The sequence below is a fragment of the Dioscorea cayenensis genome, chromosome 17 (genome assembly GCF_009730915.1).
Source record: "Dioscorea cayenensis subsp. rotundata cultivar TDr96_F1 chromosome 17, TDr96_F1_v2_PseudoChromosome.rev07_lg8_w22 25.fasta, whole genome shotgun sequence".
Classification (NCBI taxonomy): Eukaryota; Viridiplantae; Streptophyta; class Magnoliopsida; order Dioscoreales; family Dioscoreaceae; genus Dioscorea; species Dioscorea cayenensis.
In genome coordinates this window covers 52,701-71,992 of record NC_052487.1, presented here as the reverse complement: position 1 = coordinate 71,992, position 19,292 = coordinate 52,701, and the positions used below count along the sequence as shown (strand labels likewise).

The 19,292-nt window shown below is 35.7% G+C and overlaps 4 protein-coding genes and 1 long non-coding RNA gene across 7 annotated transcripts; 4 read left to right on the top strand and 1 right to left on the bottom strand.

The window, feature by feature from the left end:
• The first annotated feature begins 990 nt into the window (after positions 1–990).
• Positions 991–3,899, top strand: LOC120280332 (bifunctional phosphatase IMPL2, chloroplastic). The gene is made up of 9 exons (XM_039287130.1): positions 991–1,340; positions 1,544–1,622; positions 1,703–1,797; positions 1,875–1,924; positions 2,297–2,421; positions 2,922–2,988; positions 3,158–3,247; positions 3,435–3,546; positions 3,625–3,899. The coding sequence occupies exons 1-9, from the start codon at positions 1,052–1,054 to the stop codon at positions 3,699–3,701; spliced, it is 984 nt and encodes a 327-aa protein (XP_039143064.1). The 5' UTR covers positions 991–1,051; the 3' UTR covers positions 3,702–3,899.
• LOC120280331 lies at positions 3,817–5,644 on the bottom strand. 3 transcript variants are annotated; one of them, XM_039287127.1, is made up of 8 exons: positions 5,482–5,644; positions 5,263–5,358; positions 5,107–5,188; positions 4,943–5,024; positions 4,768–4,825; positions 4,541–4,675; positions 4,319–4,459; positions 3,817–4,246 (listed from the first exon to the last, which is right to left on the bottom strand). In XM_039287127.1, the coding sequence occupies exons 1-8, from the start codon at positions 5,634–5,636 to the stop codon at positions 3,955–3,957; spliced, it is 1,041 nt and encodes a 346-aa protein (XP_039143061.1). In that variant the 5' UTR covers positions 5,637–5,644; the 3' UTR covers positions 3,817–3,954. The 3 variants fall into 3 exon arrangements, with proteins under 3 accessions (XP_039143061.1, XP_039143063.1, XP_039143062.1); XM_039287129.1 differs by having other exon boundaries at positions 4,637–4,675; XM_039287128.1 differs by having other exon boundaries at positions 4,768–4,807.
• Positions 5,645–7,669: 2,025 nt separating this feature from the next.
• On the top strand, positions 7,670–9,195 carry LOC120280699 (TLC domain-containing protein 5-like). Its single transcript, XM_039287626.1, has 5 exons — positions 7,670–8,100; positions 8,240–8,380; positions 8,481–8,600; positions 8,715–8,810; positions 8,931–9,195. Exons 1-5 carry the CDS (start codon positions 7,882–7,884, stop codon positions 9,039–9,041), a joined length of 687 nt encoding a protein of 228 aa, XP_039143560.1. The 5' UTR covers positions 7,670–7,881; the 3' UTR covers positions 9,042–9,195.
• A 4,928-nt stretch (positions 9,196–14,123) lies between these two features.
• On the top strand, positions 14,124–17,351 carry LOC120280955. The gene is made up of 3 exons (XR_005542459.1): positions 14,124–14,241; positions 14,991–15,043; positions 17,080–17,351. It is a non-coding gene; the product is annotated as an uncharacterized LOC120280955 (long non-coding RNA).
• A 91-nt stretch (positions 17,352–17,442) lies between these two features.
• On the top strand, positions 17,443–19,182 carry LOC120280422. The gene has a single exon (XM_039287268.1). It carries the CDS (start codon positions 17,443–17,445, stop codon positions 19,180–19,182), a length of 1,740 nt encoding a protein of 579 aa, XP_039143202.1.
• Positions 19,183–19,292: the final 110 nt, after the last annotated feature.

The window sequence follows — 19,292 nt, the reverse complement described above, 5'->3', positions numbered from 1 at the left end:
ATTCTCATTTTATTCCTTGATAAAGTACTTATCGAAATGTGCCATTTTCGTCTCTCTACTCTAATTTGTGTCTATCAAATCCCCCTACTTTTTTTATTTGAGCCAATGTAGTCCCTCAGGCTGACAGGTGTCAGATTTGCAGTCAAAATATGCTGCACAATAAGAATCCAGATTGCAACAAAACATTTCCATTATCCTGCACTATAAGAATCCAGCATTGAACAACAAAAATCCAGTTCCTGCACTTCAAACATCTAAAATTAATCTATTGAAGAATTTGTTCAACAAACATCCAGATTGCATAATGATATATAATTAAAATACAATTCCAATTTCATTGATATAGAAACAGAATTAACATCTTTGTCGAAGTCTGAACATAATCAAAATACAATTGCAATTCCAAAATACAATTCCATCTTCATTGACAAATAACATATGGAAATTTCAAGATTTTTTGCATACATTACTATTGAAGTCTGAACATTTCATTCACATTACAAAAAGTGTCTGTTTCCATACATGCTAAACAATTGGTATTTCAAACAAAGCTTGGCCATCTACCTTTCTCCAAAAATACATCCTGGCAAAAAGTTTCAAATCTTAACTTCAAGCTTGTTGTGAGTTGAGTCAACCGGTGTGAACTTCAATGGAAAAGATGAGAGCACCACCAGTGAGCTCAGTTTGTTAGAGGATTTCAGATCACAACCCACTTCCGGTTATAACTGGTTAGGATTAACACGACACCAGTCAGTCACCGGGAGGTAGGAGAATCCGAATCTGTGAAGGTTATATTAGTGACCATTAATTAGGATAAATGAATCCCATGTGTACCACTTCACCCAAAAAAAACCTTATAAAAATCCTTGTGTTGCCACGTGCGCATACTTTGACGGCAAATGTACAGGGATTAAAATGGAAATTTTACATTTATTTTTTAAATACCTGAAAATAAAAAAATATTAAAAAAAAAAAAGTGGAACTTAAAAGATTACGAGCTTTTTCTTCATCTTCTTCTTCTTCTTCTTCGTCGTCTTCTTCTTCTTTCCCAATGCTTACTACCCAATCCCGTCTTCTCATCACCCTCAATCCCCAACGCCGCCACCCGTCCCAATCTGTCGTCCAACATTGCAATCCATCCACTCATCTCTCCTTCAATCGGATTGCTCCCTGTCTTTCCACTCAGTGGAGAGCTTCGATCTCGGCATCAATGGCAGCTGTTGATTCCTTGGAGATGGACCGGTTCGTGGAGGTTGGGAAGAAGGTTGCTGATGCTTCCGGAGAGGTCATCCGCAAGTATTTTCGTCAGCCATTTGACATCATTGACAAGCCTGATCTCAGTTCGTGATCCCTTCCCTCCTTCATCACCCTTTTAAATTCTCCTCAAAATTATGTTTTTTTGGAGAAAAAATTATTCTATTTAAGATCAAAACTCTTCTTCTTTGTCAAAGGTGGCGTTTTGCAAATGAATGCTCTGCATCTTGGTTGTGTGTTATTGTGCTTGCGAGTTGAAGGTAAGTTGTTTGATGAATTGCTTCTGTAGGTCCTGTGACTATTGCTGATAGAGACGCGGAGGAGTCCATGGTTTCAATCATACTGGAGAATTTCCCTTCTCATGCGATGTATTTCTCTTTTCTTAAGTTTTCTTTTTTCTCTATCGATATGTTTCTTGGTATTAATATTGGATCATTTGGAGGTGCAGTTTCGGGGAGGAGAATGGATGGAGGTGTAAGGAGACGTCTGCAGACTTTGTCTGGGTTTTGGATCCCATTGATGGGACAAAGAGCTTCATTACTGGTATTTTTCTTGCTGAAATTAAGCAACAGATGATTTGGTTGATAAAGTGATGAATGTTTTGGTGATTTGGATAACAGGCAAACCTTTGTTCGGAACTCTCATTGCTCTTCTGTACAAGGGAAAACCAGTATGGTCATCTTGCATTAGCTTTGCTTTGTATTTCTTTCATCTTTCGCCAACATTCTTGATACTTGTCTTGGAAAATTGGCTCATTGAATATTCTTCATAACTGTTTATGTTTGTCAGATTTTATATTTTGGTACTAGCTATATATAAACCCATTATACTTCTATCACATAAATGATGTGGTACTATATTTCCAACAATGTTCTTTGCATTTTTTTTTCTTGTTTAGATTGTTTGCTTAAGATGGCAGACTTTATATTACATGTGTTTATCAAATTAAAAGCTGATGCCTGTTTTAGATCATTGGTACATTGAAGATGGCAGACTTTATATTACATGTGTTTATCAAATTAAAAACTGATGCCTGTTTTAGATCATTGGTATCATTGATCAACCTGTTCTTAGAGAAAGATGGATTGGGGCTGATGGAAGATGTACTACATTAAATGGACAAGAAGTTTCTACTCGTTCTTGCAGCAAACTGTCTGAAGCCTATCTGTATGTGTTCTCAGTGTTCATAATTTTGGTAATGGTAGCTATTATGCATGACTCATCCATTGTGATATCTTTATTATTTTCCAGTTACTCTCTTATAACTTGCGTCGGCCCCTTCCAAAACTAGAGATGCAATAACAAATCTTTTGTTTAAAATTTTATTGTTATCTGTTGCCTGCATGTACTGCTTTAGGTACTCTAGTATGCTCCTAGGCAAGAGGAGATATCTAATATGGATTATTATTTGATTAAAACTTTGGTAGATATGCACTCTGTTGATGAAAGTTCTCACAAACTTAATGGTACATCCAACAAAATGTGAGCTTGTTAGTACTTGCCATCTAAACTTGGAATAAAACAGTGTATCAAACTCATACATTTATACCAGGCTTGAGTTGTTATGATTTTATTTCATTCAATTAAACTCTCTCAAAGTCATCCTTAGCAATCTTGGAGTTGATTTAAGTCTGCTGGATAACATGGGGATCTATTTATGATCTCAGATACACGACAAGCCCTCATCTTTTCAGTGGGGATGCTGTAGAAGCTTTTGCGCGTGTAAGAAACAAGGTTGGTGTGCATCATGCTCTCAAAGAAAATGTGTACATGCTCCTTATTATACGTGCCACAACTACAAGATTACCAACTCATCTTTGTGTTTTCTCAGAGTAAGGATGCTGTCTATTAGTATTAGCCCTTCACTCTTTCTTGATCTTTTTTATTTATTGCCTGATTCCAGGTGAAAGTACCATTATATGGCTGTGATTGTTATGCTTATGCCCTTCTCGCATCTGGGTTTGTTGATCTTGTCATCGAATCTGGGCTTAAGGTCAGCCATTTTTAAATCATGGTTCGGAAGTCATCCACAATCTATATGCTTGTTGTTTATTCATACTGGCATTGTTATATGACTTTGGTCTTTATCATGAATAGTATCTCAGTTGAAAGTATCAGCACTTACATTTTGTTCACTGGAAAAGAGAGATCTCACTAAGATTAAACTTTTCTTTTCACAGCCCTATGATTTTCTTTCGTTGATACCCGTAATAGAAGGTGCTGGCGGGAGAATAACAAATTGGAATGGGACTAAACTTAACTGGGAGGCATCTCCAGATTCTCAAGTTAAAAGTAAGATTTCATCTTCATCACAGTAATTACTCTCAGTCTGCTCTCAATTTTCACACTTGTCTTCTCAATCAATGTTAGGTTTTAACGTTGCTGCTGCGGGAGATCCTAAGCTTCATCAACTTGCATTGGATGCCCTTCAATGGTGTGAAAGTTAATTTAATCTCATCTATTGCAAGTCTGTTAGCTCTTCCCTAACTTAAACAGCAGATTGGGGAACAACATCAATAAAATGCCATTTCTGTAACCATTCTTGAGACAGGTAATCTGTGGTAGTTTCAAGGTGTTATCTATTTTGAATACACTTAAGGACATTCATGAATAAATGAAACATAAACCAAGCATTAGTGTGGTGATGCTGAAACCTTGTCACTGCATTTAACATGAATTCTTGTAATCTGGTATATGGGGTTATTGAAGTTGGGAATGGTTGTCATACATCGAATTGAGAATGTTCTCCAGGCCGGATTTGTAGGAAGGATACAGAAGCCTAACACCGAGTTCTTTTTTAATGCGAGCATTTGAGACACGCTTCTCGCCTTCAATCTTTCTGCTCTTCTGGGAAAACTCTGCATCTTCGGCTTTATCTTGAGCTCGGAAAGCTATGGCTTTCTCTGGCCATCTTTTCTGAATCAAATGCCTTGCAAAATCAAACACTACTTCTCTGGGTGCGGGGTTATCATCCACAACATTGTAAACTCTCCTGAAATCATACGACAAAATTTAGCAGAGATAGAGAAGAAAAAAAAAAGAATAATCATTTTCCAAGCCATACCCAGAAGATGATGACAAGTTGAAGCTTGCACATAATGCTTGATAGATATCAGCAACATGAACTCGTGCCGTGTAAAGCTTCATCTCCCTCATCTTCTGCTCTATTGACAGGGATTTCTGTTGCAGTATGGTGTTTATCGCACTGGAATATGTACATATATAATCATTACTGATGAATCAGAGATTAGCACTCACTGTAATAATCAAAAACAAGTAAACCAACCTTCTTCCACAACCATATATTCCTCCTAATCTAAATATATTAACTGGCACATCAAGTTCACAACCTAATTGTTGCCATCCTTTCTCAGCTGCATACCTCGCTTTGGCAGTTTCTGTTGCAGGATTTACAGCAGAACTGCATGCAAAAGGATCAAATTATAAAATTTAGCACAAACAGCAACAGTTGTAATGAATGCCATGCCACGCTGAAATATAGATGATGCTTACTCCTCATCAACCCAAGCACCACCACAATCTCCATAAACACCTGCCCCACAAAAATACACTGTTTCATAGCTCTTGTTTCTGTTAGCCAAAAATATAGTTTTAAGAGGATAGATAACATATGAAATAACACATTGCACTAAGACATAGTAGCAGAGTTTAATTGATGAGAACCTACTTGTTGAAGAAAGGTAACATAAAGATTGAACATTTCCATGGTTCAATGTACTTTGCAAGTCTTTGTGATGCAAAGTTAACAACTGCATAAGAGATTACAAATTTGATATTTTCATTCAAGAAAACCAAATTCAAATAGAGATTAATCTGAATCTTTGATCTTACAGGATCACCAAGGCAACCTGACAGTGGTGGGATGGAGATGAGAACATGAGTTGCATCTTTCAATGTATGAAGGCTTTCCAACCTACAAATATGCAAACTTTTTTTTCAAGAAAAAAAAATTATATAAAAAAAAAGAGACAATGCTTGAAAACATACTCGTTTTTATTTGCATCAAAAAGAAAGGAATCATGCATTCCCATCATCTCAAGCTCTCTCTTTCTCACAGGACATGTACAGGTTCCAGAGACTCGCCTGGAATTCCAAATCCAACCCCAAAATCACTCCTTTTAGCCATTAAATTTCATGAATTTCAAGAATAAATCATAAAAATCAAAACTTTTGTTTTGTTTTTTTTGGGTGTGAATCAAGCAATACCATCCTTGTTTTAGGAGCCGATTTGAGACATAGCGACCAACAAATCCGACGCCAAAAACGAATAGCCGGTTCCCTTGTGATCCGATCCCACCACCCTTCGCCGGTGGTAGCGAGAACGGCGCCGGTGGCGGCGATGCGCAGTGAATTGCATTCATTGCTGAAGACGGTGCCTTATGGCGACCGCCAGATACGAACATAAACATGTGACTCATCCACGTGGCAGTCCATTATTGGATAAAATGGTAAAATAGTAAATTTAAAAAAAAATACAAAAAATTAATATTATGTGATTTAGTATTGTATATATACACTGATGAATGGATCATGTAAAAAAAAATGCTAAAAAGAAATAAAAATAATTAAATACATATATATAAGATCTTCTCAATAGTCAAACCAAACAGTAACTCTATCAATGCTTAATTAGGACAAAAGCACTTGGGTGTGAAGAAAAATGCTTTTAATTGACCATCATTTTCGATTTTTAATGTTTCTTCTTGCCAACTGCCAAGCATTTATTAATGCATTCTATGATCTCTTTTAATTATATCATAAACCTTCTTTTTTATTTGAATTAATAAAGTAACAAAATTTTATAGATCAGCTACTTCTTCTTTCCCTCCCTGCAAAAACACAGACACATGCAAAGAAACATACTGGGAGGTTTTTGTTGTAAATGAAAAAGGTGTTGCAAGTTCATTGGCATTGAGCAATAGAGGATGCACAGTGTGAGTTGGGAGGTCACTGTTGTGATTTTCTGGACAACCACTTTTCTAATAACTATGGACAAAGACAGTAGCTGCAATTAGTTAAGCTGAGATGTCTAGAAAGATCATTAAGGAAATTAGGTACAAAAACACAAGCCTAATTAGTTTGGCACTTGATTGCAAGTAATTCTCAAACCAAGTGTTTGTGCAGAATATAGGAATCTGGTGAAATTTGATTAGGTCCATATAATTTTTCCTTTGCTGCAGATTTTAATTGCAGCTATATCTTTTCATTTGCGAGGATGATTCGGATAACTCAACCTCATATATGCAATATGTTCTGCTGGTAATCTACTCATTATTAAGGTTAAACTTTGTTTGAATCATTTTAGCATTAATCTAGTTCATATTCTCTATTGTTAACCAGCTTGTGCGAGCATTATGGTTTTACCAAGATCGTCAAGACTGTTAGTTTTGGTGGGTGTATTGTGAATTAGAATTCACTCAATCTCTTGTGTAAAGACTCACACAATTACATATAATCCAAAGAGCAAGAGACATATAAAGTTGGTAATCCAATTCGGCACAATATTTGAGGGCAAGCCTAATAACTGTAATGAATGGTGACATGGATGACAGGAAAAGTTCAGTCACTGTACACAAAGAGAGAGAGAGAGAGAGAGAGAGAGGTGTATATCTACAACTGAATACTTTGATTACTTATTATAGTTGACACTGACAGGCTTTTAAGAAATGGGTATAGGTAGGTTTGGCTGATGGAAACATGAAAGCAGTATCCTTATGCAGAAGGAATTATCTTGTCTGAATTGTCAAAACATAAATCTAATATTGTTGTCTCAGTAAAAATAGCTAAATCTTTATTGTATCATTAAAAAATTTGAAAGTTATATGTATCTACACTCAAACAAGATACAGATATAATTACGGGCAAGAGTACAAAGACAAGTACAAAATATACATATATAGATATAAACAAGTTAACTACATGATCAGTTACTATCGAAGATCGGATATATAATTGCATAGAAGAAACCATTGCTTTTCACAAAAGTTCACCATGATTTACACATGGGAATTGCATTGATATTCAAGGACAGCTGGAGCGTTGAAGCATTCATTTTCCGTGAAATTTAAATTTACTTTATGGTGACATTGGTTATTTACTGATATCTGACAGAAAGAGAAATGAGCACTATTGCTTCTTGCTGCCGTTCTGTACATATAAGATATTGAATTTTCACTTAACTCAAAAATTTCTACAACCTACGTGAAGTGTTATTAATGTTCTAGTTGGGTTTTAATTAGGTGCAAGTTTAGTTGATGATGCATCTCTTTCCAATAGCTTTCAAGTGTCCTTTGGGCATCTTTATCAATCTTAACTATGAAAACTCATCACAATAAGTTTCTTATAATTATAAATTTAGTCATTTTGACATAGTTCGATCTCTTTGTAAGGATTCCAATAGTTGAACCACTAACCACCAAGAAAGATACAAAATTAAACGTTGGTTATTTCACTGACATATAGACCTGGTTTGTTGGCCATATTAAGAGATGAGAGAAAAGTAGTTGATAAAACTTTAAGAATTGAATACAAAGAGAAAGAAGAGAGAGAGATAGACAGAGGTTTATAAATGAGAAGTTGTTGAAGAGGGAGATCAAGTATTGAGAAATGGAGGATTATATTGTGAGATGGGTTTTTACTGGTGTGATTCTATGGATAACATGCTTTCTAGTAATCAAAAAAGTTTTTCAGGATCGATCGTTTGAGTTCTGCAACAGACTTGTGTCTACAATCCATGCTTGTCTTGCAGTTTGCTTGGCTTCTCTTTCTGTTCAAGATTGGGCTTGCCCTGTTTGTCCTCTGGCCTCTCACTCTTCTCCTTTCCAGGTAATCTTTCAGTAACTTTTAAATTCTTTTTTGTTTTATGTTTAATAAAATTTATATATATATGTGTGTGTTTAATTGCAGATGAAATTTAATTAACGTGGTTTATCCACTTTTTCAAAAAAAAAAAAAAAAATTGCAGATGAAAACATTGGCAGTGAGTGTTTCATATCTGATATATGATTTGGTTTGCTCTGCTTTGGACAAGAAAGTGAACGTTGATAATTCAGTTCATCACATTGTGTGCATAATTGGCCTTGGTGCAGGCCTTGCATATGAAAGAGTAAGAGAAGAAATATTTGTGTTGAAACTTCAAAGGCTTTGGGAATGATTTATATATATATATATATATATGTTACAATTTACTGTGTCTTTTGTTGCAGTGTGGTTCAGAGATGGTGGCTGCACTATGGATAACTGAGATGTCAAGTCCTTTCCTCCATGCAAGAGAGATGCTTAAAGAGCTTGGCTACAGAGACACAGACCTCAATTTAGCAGTTGATGTCAGTATCTTATCTTGCCAATTATTTAGTATAGTACTTAGTGTTATAAAAGTTACAAAGAGAATTAATTAATCTCATTTTTGCAGTGATAAAACTATCAACTATTTGCTGCAGATTTTGTTTGCAGGGATCTTTACATTTGCAAGGATGTTTGGGGGGCCATATCTCATGTATGTAACTTGCTCAGCTGATAACCCACTGATCATCAAGGTAAGGACTTTATTTTATTTTTTATGTTTTCATGTTAGTTGCAGTTAGTTGCAGTTAGTTGCAGTTAGTTGATCCTACACAGTTTGTACACAGTTTTTATAGTGATATGTGGAATGGCAGGCAATGGCAGTTGGGTTGCAGTTGGTGAGTGCATTCTGGTTCTACAAGATAGTCAGGATGGTTAATCATAAGATTGGAAGGAGGATGATGACACCCAGCAAACATTCATGATTCATGCACAAGAGAGATACAATCACAGCAATTGTGCTGATGATAAAATTGAACTAAATTCTCAATTATGAATTAAGACTAACACATGTAACATCATTGATGGGGTTGATGATTCTGTTATGCCTGCTCAATTTAGCAAGACTTATGACTTATATATATTATCAAAATTGATTGATTGATATATTGGCAAAACTAGTTTGCAACTGATGAGAAATTGATATCACTGATATTTTAAAATAAATAAATTATAAAAAAAATTAATAAAAATTATAAAGGCTTGAATGTAATTTTTTTTTTAATTTAAAAAACTATTGGATCCGCAGTTTTTAAAAATATAAAAATTTAATATTAAAAAACTAATGGTTCTTTGGTTTTATAAAAAATAAAATTTAAATATTAAAAACAGAAGTGGATATTTAATTTAAAAAATATTAAAAAAATAAAAATACGTCTTTCTGTAAATAATTACGGAAATGCATATTTTACCAAATAATTAAAAAATATATATTATTTTAATAAAAAAGCCCCAAAAAAAGAGATGCAGTGCTGTATATAATATTGGGATCCAAATCCGTTAACAATAATTGGGTTGGGGTTTGAACTCTGAACGCTTGAGTAAGTGCCCGAATATTTAGTTAGGTTCAAATCCGGATCCGCTAGAAGAAGTCGAGAGCCACGTGTATGTCTAATACAAATGGATTAGAAGATTAAAATTGCAAGCCATCAAATATATGATATGAAAATATATAATAAATGAGACCAAGGGTTCCTATCCTAGCCATATATATATATATATATATATATTTAGAAAGGAGCCCAGAGGGTTTTATTGAAGGAAAAACCAGACAGAAAAAAGACAAAAGGAAGACAAATACAAGAACTAAACTAAAACAAAAGACCTAACAAGAGAGAAAAAAAAAAAACAGAAAAGCTTTTTTTAAAAAAATCCAAAGAGTGTTAAACGAGCTTCATTATCCAATGTGGGAGATCATGGCGGCATGAAAAAGAGAGTTGATGAAGGTTGAGGCTATGGGAAGCCGACTTTGATAACAATGCTTAGGCTAGAACGAGGGATGACGCAGAGACGAGGGAGAGCCCAAATTCGGAGAAGACAGTTGATGCCATTGATCCAATGAAGAAATTGCCGAGAACAAGATTGATGAGTGGATCGGAGAGCATCCAAGACAAAGGTGTCTGGTGATGAAAAATAACTTTGAGGGTGAGTCATCGAGATTAGAAACATTCGAAGAACACCAATAAGATTTTTGCGGATCGGCGAAAGCGAGATTCAGAGGAATTGCGGTGTCTTCCTCGAGAAGAATTATAAAATTAGAATCGAGAAACATGAAAGCACCTCTCGAGATCCGAGTGGCACAATTCCAAATAGATGCGATAAATAGAAAGGGGCCATCAAATTCTGAAGTTATTAAGAATAAGGTTCTCGAGGAGAATTGCCAACAGATAAGAGAGATAAAGTTTGAGAAGAAGCCCACATGCGCTAATATTGATAAAGTTAGGCTTAATGTCCCTGAAAATGGCATCGCATCTTGCTTTCCAGGATATACCAGTCATCAAAGCAATAATTGATTTAGATTTAAAGGAAAAATTAGACTGAGACAACCAGTAACCCATACAAAAGCCATCAGGAAATGAGAAATTTTTAGAGGTTATTGAAGATAAGGCATTCCAAGTACTTTGAGATTTAGCACAATGATTAAACAAGTGTTCAGGGGTTTCATCACAAAGATTACAAAAAACACAGCTGCGTCTGGGACCCAAGTGAATAGAATGTAAAAAATCAGCAGTAGCAAGACGACCATTAAACAACAACCACAGAAAATGCTTAACACGAGGCATAACCTTTAAAGACCAAATTTTACCCCACCCAATCCAAGGTGAGGGAGAAGGAGTGTTACAATTTAAGGTATGATAAACATTGGGAGCAATCTTATGATTCACAGCTTTGGGAGCCCAAACCCACACATTCGGGGTGGAGTGGTCAATGTAGCCAAGTCTAGAGAAGAACTCACCAGCATGGGAGCCAAATATATTATATAGACTATCATAATCCCAGCTAGTATTATTACAAAAGTCAGAGCAAGAGATGTTTTCTAGATTGGTATGCATATTAATGTATGTGGGCATAAAAGCAATAGGAATATCTGAACACCAGGAATCATATAAGATAGAAGTATTTGAAGGATTAATAGAAAGAATCCTGCAGTAAGGCCTCATAATTTTAGCAGTGTGATATAAACCTTGAAAAAACCAGGAACAATTGCGAGGAATGGAATCCTTCCAGAAATTAACATGACCATATTTGAGCTGCACAATATTGACCCAAGTAATATCAACCTTGTTTAAGTAATTGAAAACATGTTTAGCTTTGAGGGAATGTTTAGCGATAGCTAAGTTCCGAAGAGCAAGATCCCCCTCAGAATTTGCCATGGTAACACGACTCCAAGAGACTGCATGGATGCCCATTCCATTGCCACTTTTATGCCAAAAAAAATTTCGAACAATTTTGGAAATCTCACAGAGAACAAAATCGGGAATAGGAAGAACAGACAGATAATATGTAGGGATCGCTAACAGAGAGGAATTAATCAAGGTGGACTTGGCTGCTAAAGAAAGTTTAGAATGTTTCCATCTGGCACAAGTGCGGGAAATCTTATCAACAATTGGTTTGAAAGAACTAGAGTAGAGTCTTTTAGGAGAAATCATGACACCAAGGTACATAAAGGGGAAGGAATCAGTAGAGAATTGGAGAATAGATCTAATACTTCTAGCCACTCTGTAGTTACTAACTGTGAATGGTGTGGTGTGAGACAACCACATATAATCTCCCGTATTTATGCTATTCAGAGAAAAATAAATAGCAAAAATCAAAGAAAAATAAGAGCTGTTAGATTTTGGGAACTAGACTCAAGAGTTACTTGAGTCAATTTGCCCTTGGTTCAAATTGGAGGAGTCTTTTCCAATCTTCTTCCTCTGAAGAGTTATCTCCCCTTCTAGAAGTTCTCTCTGACTGTTCTAGTGATCAGGATAACTCCCACACCTGGCCCTTGGAGAAAAGTGGATAATTTTCAGTTAAATCCTTCTACAAGTTCCTTATTGATGGCGGTACTCACTGCCCACTTTATAACCAATTCTGGAAGATAAGATGCTCTAACAAAATTACACTCTTTTGTTGGCTTGCTTGGGAGGATAAACTCCTCACTCTCACAAATTTCTTCAAAAAAGGCTGCAATTTTCAAAATGCCACAGACACTTGTGTCCTCTGTCATAGATCCTCTGAGACCGTTGACCATCTCTTCATTGATTGCATTTATTCATCACGCATATGGTCTTTCTTCTCACAAACTCTTGACGTTCAGCTCAATCCTCCTTCTTTATCTAAGATTTGGACCACGTGGATTCCCCCTCTCCAAACTCATTTCCAACAACTTTGGGAATATTTGGCTTGAGCGAAATAATCGCATTTTTCAGTCATTAGCATTACCTTCTTACATGATTATGATTAAAATTGCTAATATGATTATCTCTTGGTTTTCAGCAGAGGCAGGCAATCAACAACAAACCCTTTCTGAGGCCTCTCAAAAGATTAAACGCTCCCTTAATTTCATCAGTGCCAGGGTTTCTAATACTTCCGGCGATTCAGACCATAACCTTGCCTGAGAATAGCCCACGCTGTGAGCTTCTTACAGCTTAGTAGACCTGTATTCCCAGACGGCGAATTTCGTCTACTTGGCTGTTCTATCTTATTTGTGTATGTTCTCTTGCTTTCCTAGTTGTATTCGCCTCACTCCTGGTGAGAGAGCTTCTGTATTTTGTTCTTCTGGTATGCTAGTTTTATGTCTGTTTGAGTTGGTTTTTTTTCAATAAAGCAGTGGTTTATCCACTTTTTATCAAAAAAAATTGGAGGAGTCTATTTGGCTGAAGAAATTTCAAATACAATCCAAATCCTAACGAGAATCAAGCATAAAATCCTTAATTTGAAGATAATATATAATCCAAAAGGCCCATGTTTAAAAAAAGTTGATTTAAAGCTTAAAGGAATTTTAAATAACTAAATATTATTAAGAATGGTAATATTCAAAGATTAGGCTTAATAATATCAATATTTTTACAAAGATTTATAAACCAACCAAGAGCAATTGAGTGGAGGATTGAAATTCCAAGAATGAAAGACATCATACTTCGTTTTAAGAATATCATCACCTAAAAATAAAATAAAATCAAAATTCAGATATTTAATTTTTTTTTTCACAAAACTATATTTGAAAGTCTAATATTTTTAATATATGGTTGATATATATATATATATATAACTCAGCTATGATTTTTATATATCTTTTTCATATCATTATTCTTTTATTATTATTTTTTTATAAAAATAGATGAACTACATATTTATTTAAAAATCAAATGAAATTTTCCTCTTTTTTAACCCCGCGTTTTTCCAAAAATAATTTTTTTTAAATAAATATGGATAAATCACAAATTTATTGAAAATAAAGAACGACAGTACAAAATAGGGAACACCTCTCGTAAATAATTTTTTTTTCAAAAATAATTTGAATTTGATTTGGATACCAACCATATAATTCTATATAAACGGGAAACATCGTCATTACATTATATGTTCTCTTTTATTACTCTCATCCGGAATAGGATGGTGATCAGATACTAAATTTATCCAAATAAATTTTAAATTTAATTAAAAAATCACTCAATCTTGATATAATTCTATATAAACACTTGTTCCCGCTCTAAGAAACTCTACATGCATGGCAATGAAAGTTTTGGCAAAATTTGTGCCTTCACGCCTAACAAGTCTCCTCCCAATGACGGAAGACAAGGTCCTGTGGGCCCCAGCTTCCTTGTCCTCATTCATTTGTAAAAGCCATGAGAGCCCAAGATTCCTGGCCAAAATTATGCAAACTTTTGCATAATTTTATGAAACTTGTCTTAAACTTGCCCTTGTTGCCATCTTGTTATTGACAATGGAGCATGAGCCTTTAGCATCCTTTCTTCTATCCTTTTAGAGAGAGAGAGAGAGAGAGAGAGAGAGAGAGAGAGAGAGAGAGAGCTGTGATCTCATCCGGCGAACTTCCGGCAATCCTCCGGTGAACGTCCAATGATGAGTTTGTGGACTCAACAACATAGATTTCTTGTCCTGATTTTGTCAACCTTCCATGTAATCTCCTAGCCTTTCCTTCTATTTAATTATTAGATGTTGTAGTGCTTGAAAATACTTGGGTGATGATTGTCATGTGCCTTAGATAATAATGGTATTATTGAATGCATGATCTGCATGTTAAGGCCAAGGTTTTTACATCTATTTGGAGTTTTGATCTCACTCTATCCTTCCATCTTGCGAGTTTGTTGTAGCTGCATATTGATTTCAAATTGTTGACTGCATCCCTCATCCTTCTTTTGAAATTCTTTTTTTTTTATTTTATTTTATTTTCATATGTTGGATATGTATAAGTAGTTATATACATACCCTTATTCTATAGGTCTAGTTGTACATCATTTGTTAAGTTGGTGGAATGATATTGCAAAGCTAAAAGCAATGTATATTTCTTGTGATTAGTAATAGTGATAGTTTAAGAGTATGAAGGAAGCATTGTAGTGGAATGTGTTTAGATTGGATGGTGGAGATTTCTCATCAAGTTGAAATATTGGTTCAAGACAAATGTCAAATGATTGGAGGTTAAGCATTGGATCACTTTAATTTTAATCATGTTAATTGGTTAAGCCTTTGAGATGCATTTAATTTCCTAGGTGAGTTCATGCTAGAATACATGCAAGACACTTATTTTATTTAGTTTATTTATTTATTTGGTTTCTCTCTCTAGAGTATGTAAAAGAAATATTTGGTTAGTGTTTTAACTTGTGATTAGAGTGATTTTGTTCTAACTTTGGTAAATCATTGGGTTTTAGGATCATTTTAGGGAGTGGTCTTGGATCTCATTTTTGCACTTAGGAAATACCAGGTAAGTAATCCCCCGAGAACTCATGTTTTCATTATTTGAAGAATTTATTTTTCTCGGCAAAATTATTATATATTATTTTATTATGATATTCTTGCTTATTGTTATTAATTATAAAATTATCTATTGTCGAATAGGTATTTTCATGTATTTCTGATTTACGGCTTTAATTAGTTATGGACTTAGTATTTATGTTTTGGTATGTTATTTTTAGAATGGCTACTACTTATCTTGAAACGTTAATGCATCCTATATATTAGAATATTTGGTTGTAACCAGTTCCTTATTTATCTTTTTGTTCTTATACGATGGGGTTAAGATCATATTATGGTATGATGATAAGATCAAGTATCTTGAGTTAATGTATAGTGGATGCTTTTATGTTTTAAAGGGTGTATGTTAATTATTGATAATATTGAGTCGATGTACAAGTTTGATGGGCTTATATGTGTTTAGAGAAAATGTTAATGTGGGTGAATGCTAGATGTGAATACATCAAGAGAAATGTCGTACTACAACCCTGAGGCAAGGTTGAGTCTTGAATTTCAGGTTTTAACATACTATCTGTGGTGGAGATCATAGCCTTTCCTTAATGGTATCCTTACTAAAATTGAGGTTAGCACTTGGGAATTAAATTAAATGATTTGGTGGTTTAGAGTCAATATTTCAAGGTTTATTGGGCTGGATATTATTACAGATTAGAGACTTCGACATTCTATGTTCATGCATGAAATTGCTAGAATGAAGTTTTAAGTTATGATAATGAGTTGAATAGGAATTGGGGCCTAAATTCGGAGGTCATAGAAGCACAATTTTCATATGAGTAAAATTGAAAGGTTGTAATGGTTTCTTTGATCTCTCTACCTGCCAATTTCATACTTACTGGATATATATATATTCTCTAAGATATGATCAATTATAGTTGTCATGTCTTGGAGGTATTATTGTGCATACATGCAGATTTAGAGGCCAATTTCCGGATTTAATAAGTAAAATTAGGAAAAGTGCTCAGTATAGAAAATATTCCTTACTACCATGACCTTCAATTTGCAAAATTTCATGTTTATTGGATTTATAGATTATGAGTTATGACCCATTAAAAAGACTTGCACATGATGACATCTATATGCAGAATCTTCAGATTTAACATGATCTTTCTCATTCTCGGAGACTAAAATTGGGTCAAGTATTAAACAAGGAAAAGGTTCAGAATTTTCCTCAGTTACTTACTACAAAATATCTTTGCATTTGATGTTAAATTCTGGGAGTTATGCATTTTGAAATGAGACATATTAGAAGTATTGTTATGCAGAGCTTGTGAGATATAAATGTACATAGTGATTAGTTTTTAGTAATGATTTGGGAAATTATTTATTTAATTTTGTAAGTAATTTTCTGTATTTTCAGTTATTTTTCCTAAATTGGGATTATGAAATTGTGTATTTCTGTTTGTTTGAATATTTGGAAAATTCATGAATATTCTGCATTTCAACTTTGAGTTTTTGTTTGAATGCTTTGGTCTCCAAATGAGCGATATGCAACCCTGTTAGTGGGGGGTTAAACCCTGACCTTGTCGACAAGTAATTTTGGGAAAGTGAGACTGCAGTTTCGCACCGTGTCCGTTCGGTGAAATAATCAACGGCCACCTGGTATTCAATCTCGGTCACCGAGGGTAAATAAATGATTTCATTATTTTTGGCTCGGACCGTCCATCGAGGATAAACAAATGACCTTTGGCACGCGATGAATTTGGAGACACACACTTGAATCTGTACTTTTTGGCTTTGCCCTTTTTGATTTTGATTTTTCCGTATTTTTTTATATCGTATTTCTGGGTTTTGTATTCCGGTAAATCATATTTGTAAATATTCTTTATTAGAATATTTCACTTTGTATTTTGTATTTGTTTAAACTATGTTTAAACTTTGAATTATTCTTAATCTTTGGATTCAAGATTCGTAAACCCAATTGTTTTAAAACAATTTCTGGATTACTTACTGGGCTAGTAAGCTCATGGATTTTCTTTTAATTCTTTTCAGATCATGAGTGATAGACCGGCGTGGATCTCGACAGTTTGTCTGTAGATGTTGTCTTATCCTGTTGTAAATTTTGAGTTCTTGTTATTGTCTATCCATGTATTCCCGTATTTTGTATTTTTAAACTTCTATATCCCGATATTGTGTACTTTGTAGAGTTTGTAATCCTGTAACTCAGTTGGGTTGTTATAGATTCGTCTGCTTTGTATCAGATTCTGAGGCCTTGCAGGCCTATGGGGCTCACACCTTGTGGATTTGCGGCCGTTTGTCTGCGCATTGGGTCCGGTGAGCCGGTTCGAGGCGTGACAGGTCCGGTTTGTTCCCTCCAAGGATTTCCACTCCATTTTGGAAGAGAAGGTCCAGACCATGGTGAAAAATTTAAAGACTGAAAGCCTTCCCAAAATCAGAGCCATCAAAGAAGTATCTGAGATACGTTCTGGAGTGCATAACTTGTCGTTGAGGATTACCCTGAGGTTGATAGATAATGTTATCTGCGAAGCTGAGGATGTTCTTGATGAGTACAAGTACAAACATCTGGAACAACAAGTGCTGCGCAAACAACATGCATGTGTGTGTTGCTTTTATTCCTATAAATTTCTTGTTCATCACTCATCAAGGTTGGAAGAAGTTGTCAAGCAGTTGGAGCAGATTTCTTACTCTGCAGATAATTGTATCTCCCGTCTCAATGATATCGGTGAAGACAGGTTTGATGCTCGTGTCGATACGACCTCTTATTTATATGAGGAAGTGTTTGGCAGAGATAAAGAGATTAAACATGTAACAAAGCTTCTAACCACGCATCCAATGCTGGCTAGTAATCGAAGGCCAATCAGTGATGCTGATGAGGATGAGCATAACTATGAAACCCTTCCTATTATTGGTGTCGAAGGAGTTGGCAAGACTGTTCTTGCCAAATCTGTGTATCATCACTCAGAAATCAGTCAGCATTTTGATCTGAGGGTGTGGATTCATGCACTTGAGGATTTCGATGAGGTCAGTATAACCACTAGCATGATACAATTAGTTTCCAAGCAATCCCGCCCTGACACCAAGAACTTGGACGAGCTCCAAAAACTACTCAGCGAACATATTAGAGGGAAAAAGTTTTTGCTTGTCTTGGATGATGTCTGGTATGATGAGAAATCCACAGAATTGGAAAACAAAGTTAGATGGATGAGGGTCCGTGCCCCTTTAAGACATGGCCAACCTGGGAGCAGGATTTTGGTCACAAGCACCATGAAATTGGTGGCCAAGATGTTTACATGTACTATAGATCCTGTTGTTCTTGGGGGTTTGCAAGATGCAGTCCATGATGGAAGCGCGCAACCACTGCCCTTAAGTATCACGCAGCTCCACCTCGGCAGCTGCTTTGTGGATGATAGTGAGCTGCTCAATTGCATCAGCAAGCTGACCTCGCTCACTCACCTTGTTCTTGCTGCTTGTCACTGCATAACAACACTCCCCTCAGAAGAGGTACTAAGAAAACTCACACAGCTTCAGGAGCTTCGAATTGAGGACTGCGTATTGCTCACATCACTCGGGGGCCTTCGGGCACTCCCTTCACTCCGAGTGCTCAACATCCGCTCATGCCCCAACTTGTTGGCATTGATCCCATCTGAAGGTAGCAGTAGTGTTGCTAGTGCACTCCTACCAGAGTCTCTGATCGATCTAGAAATCACAGATTGTGAGCTCATGACCAATGACCTTATCAATAGGTGCTTGAGAGGTCTCACCAGGCTCAAACATTTGTCATTGCAACAGCTTAAGCACATAACTTCTTTCCCATCAGATGATAAACTCTCACACTTGACATCCATTGAAAGTTTGACACTAAAAGATTATGATAAGCTGGTTTCAATGGGCGGGTTGCATGTGCTCAGTTCCATAAGTTCGCTACATGTTAACGGCTGCCCAGGCCTCCTAGAATCAGATATTGGTGATGGTATACTACATGTTCCTAACATCACTGTAGACAACCTTTCACTGCTGCAAGCGTTGTTCTCTAGAAAAGGACTTGCCTCACTTCAAGTTTTGACTGTCGTTGGTCAGGAAGTCCCATTCACACCCAAACAGGAGGACTGTCTTGAGCTCCTCACCTCTCTTTAGACGCTTTCATTCAAGAATTGCGAGAGCCTTACCTCCTTGCCTTCGAACCTCGAATGCCTCACCTCCCTCGAACAACTGTACGTAGAGAATTATCCTCATATCAACTCACA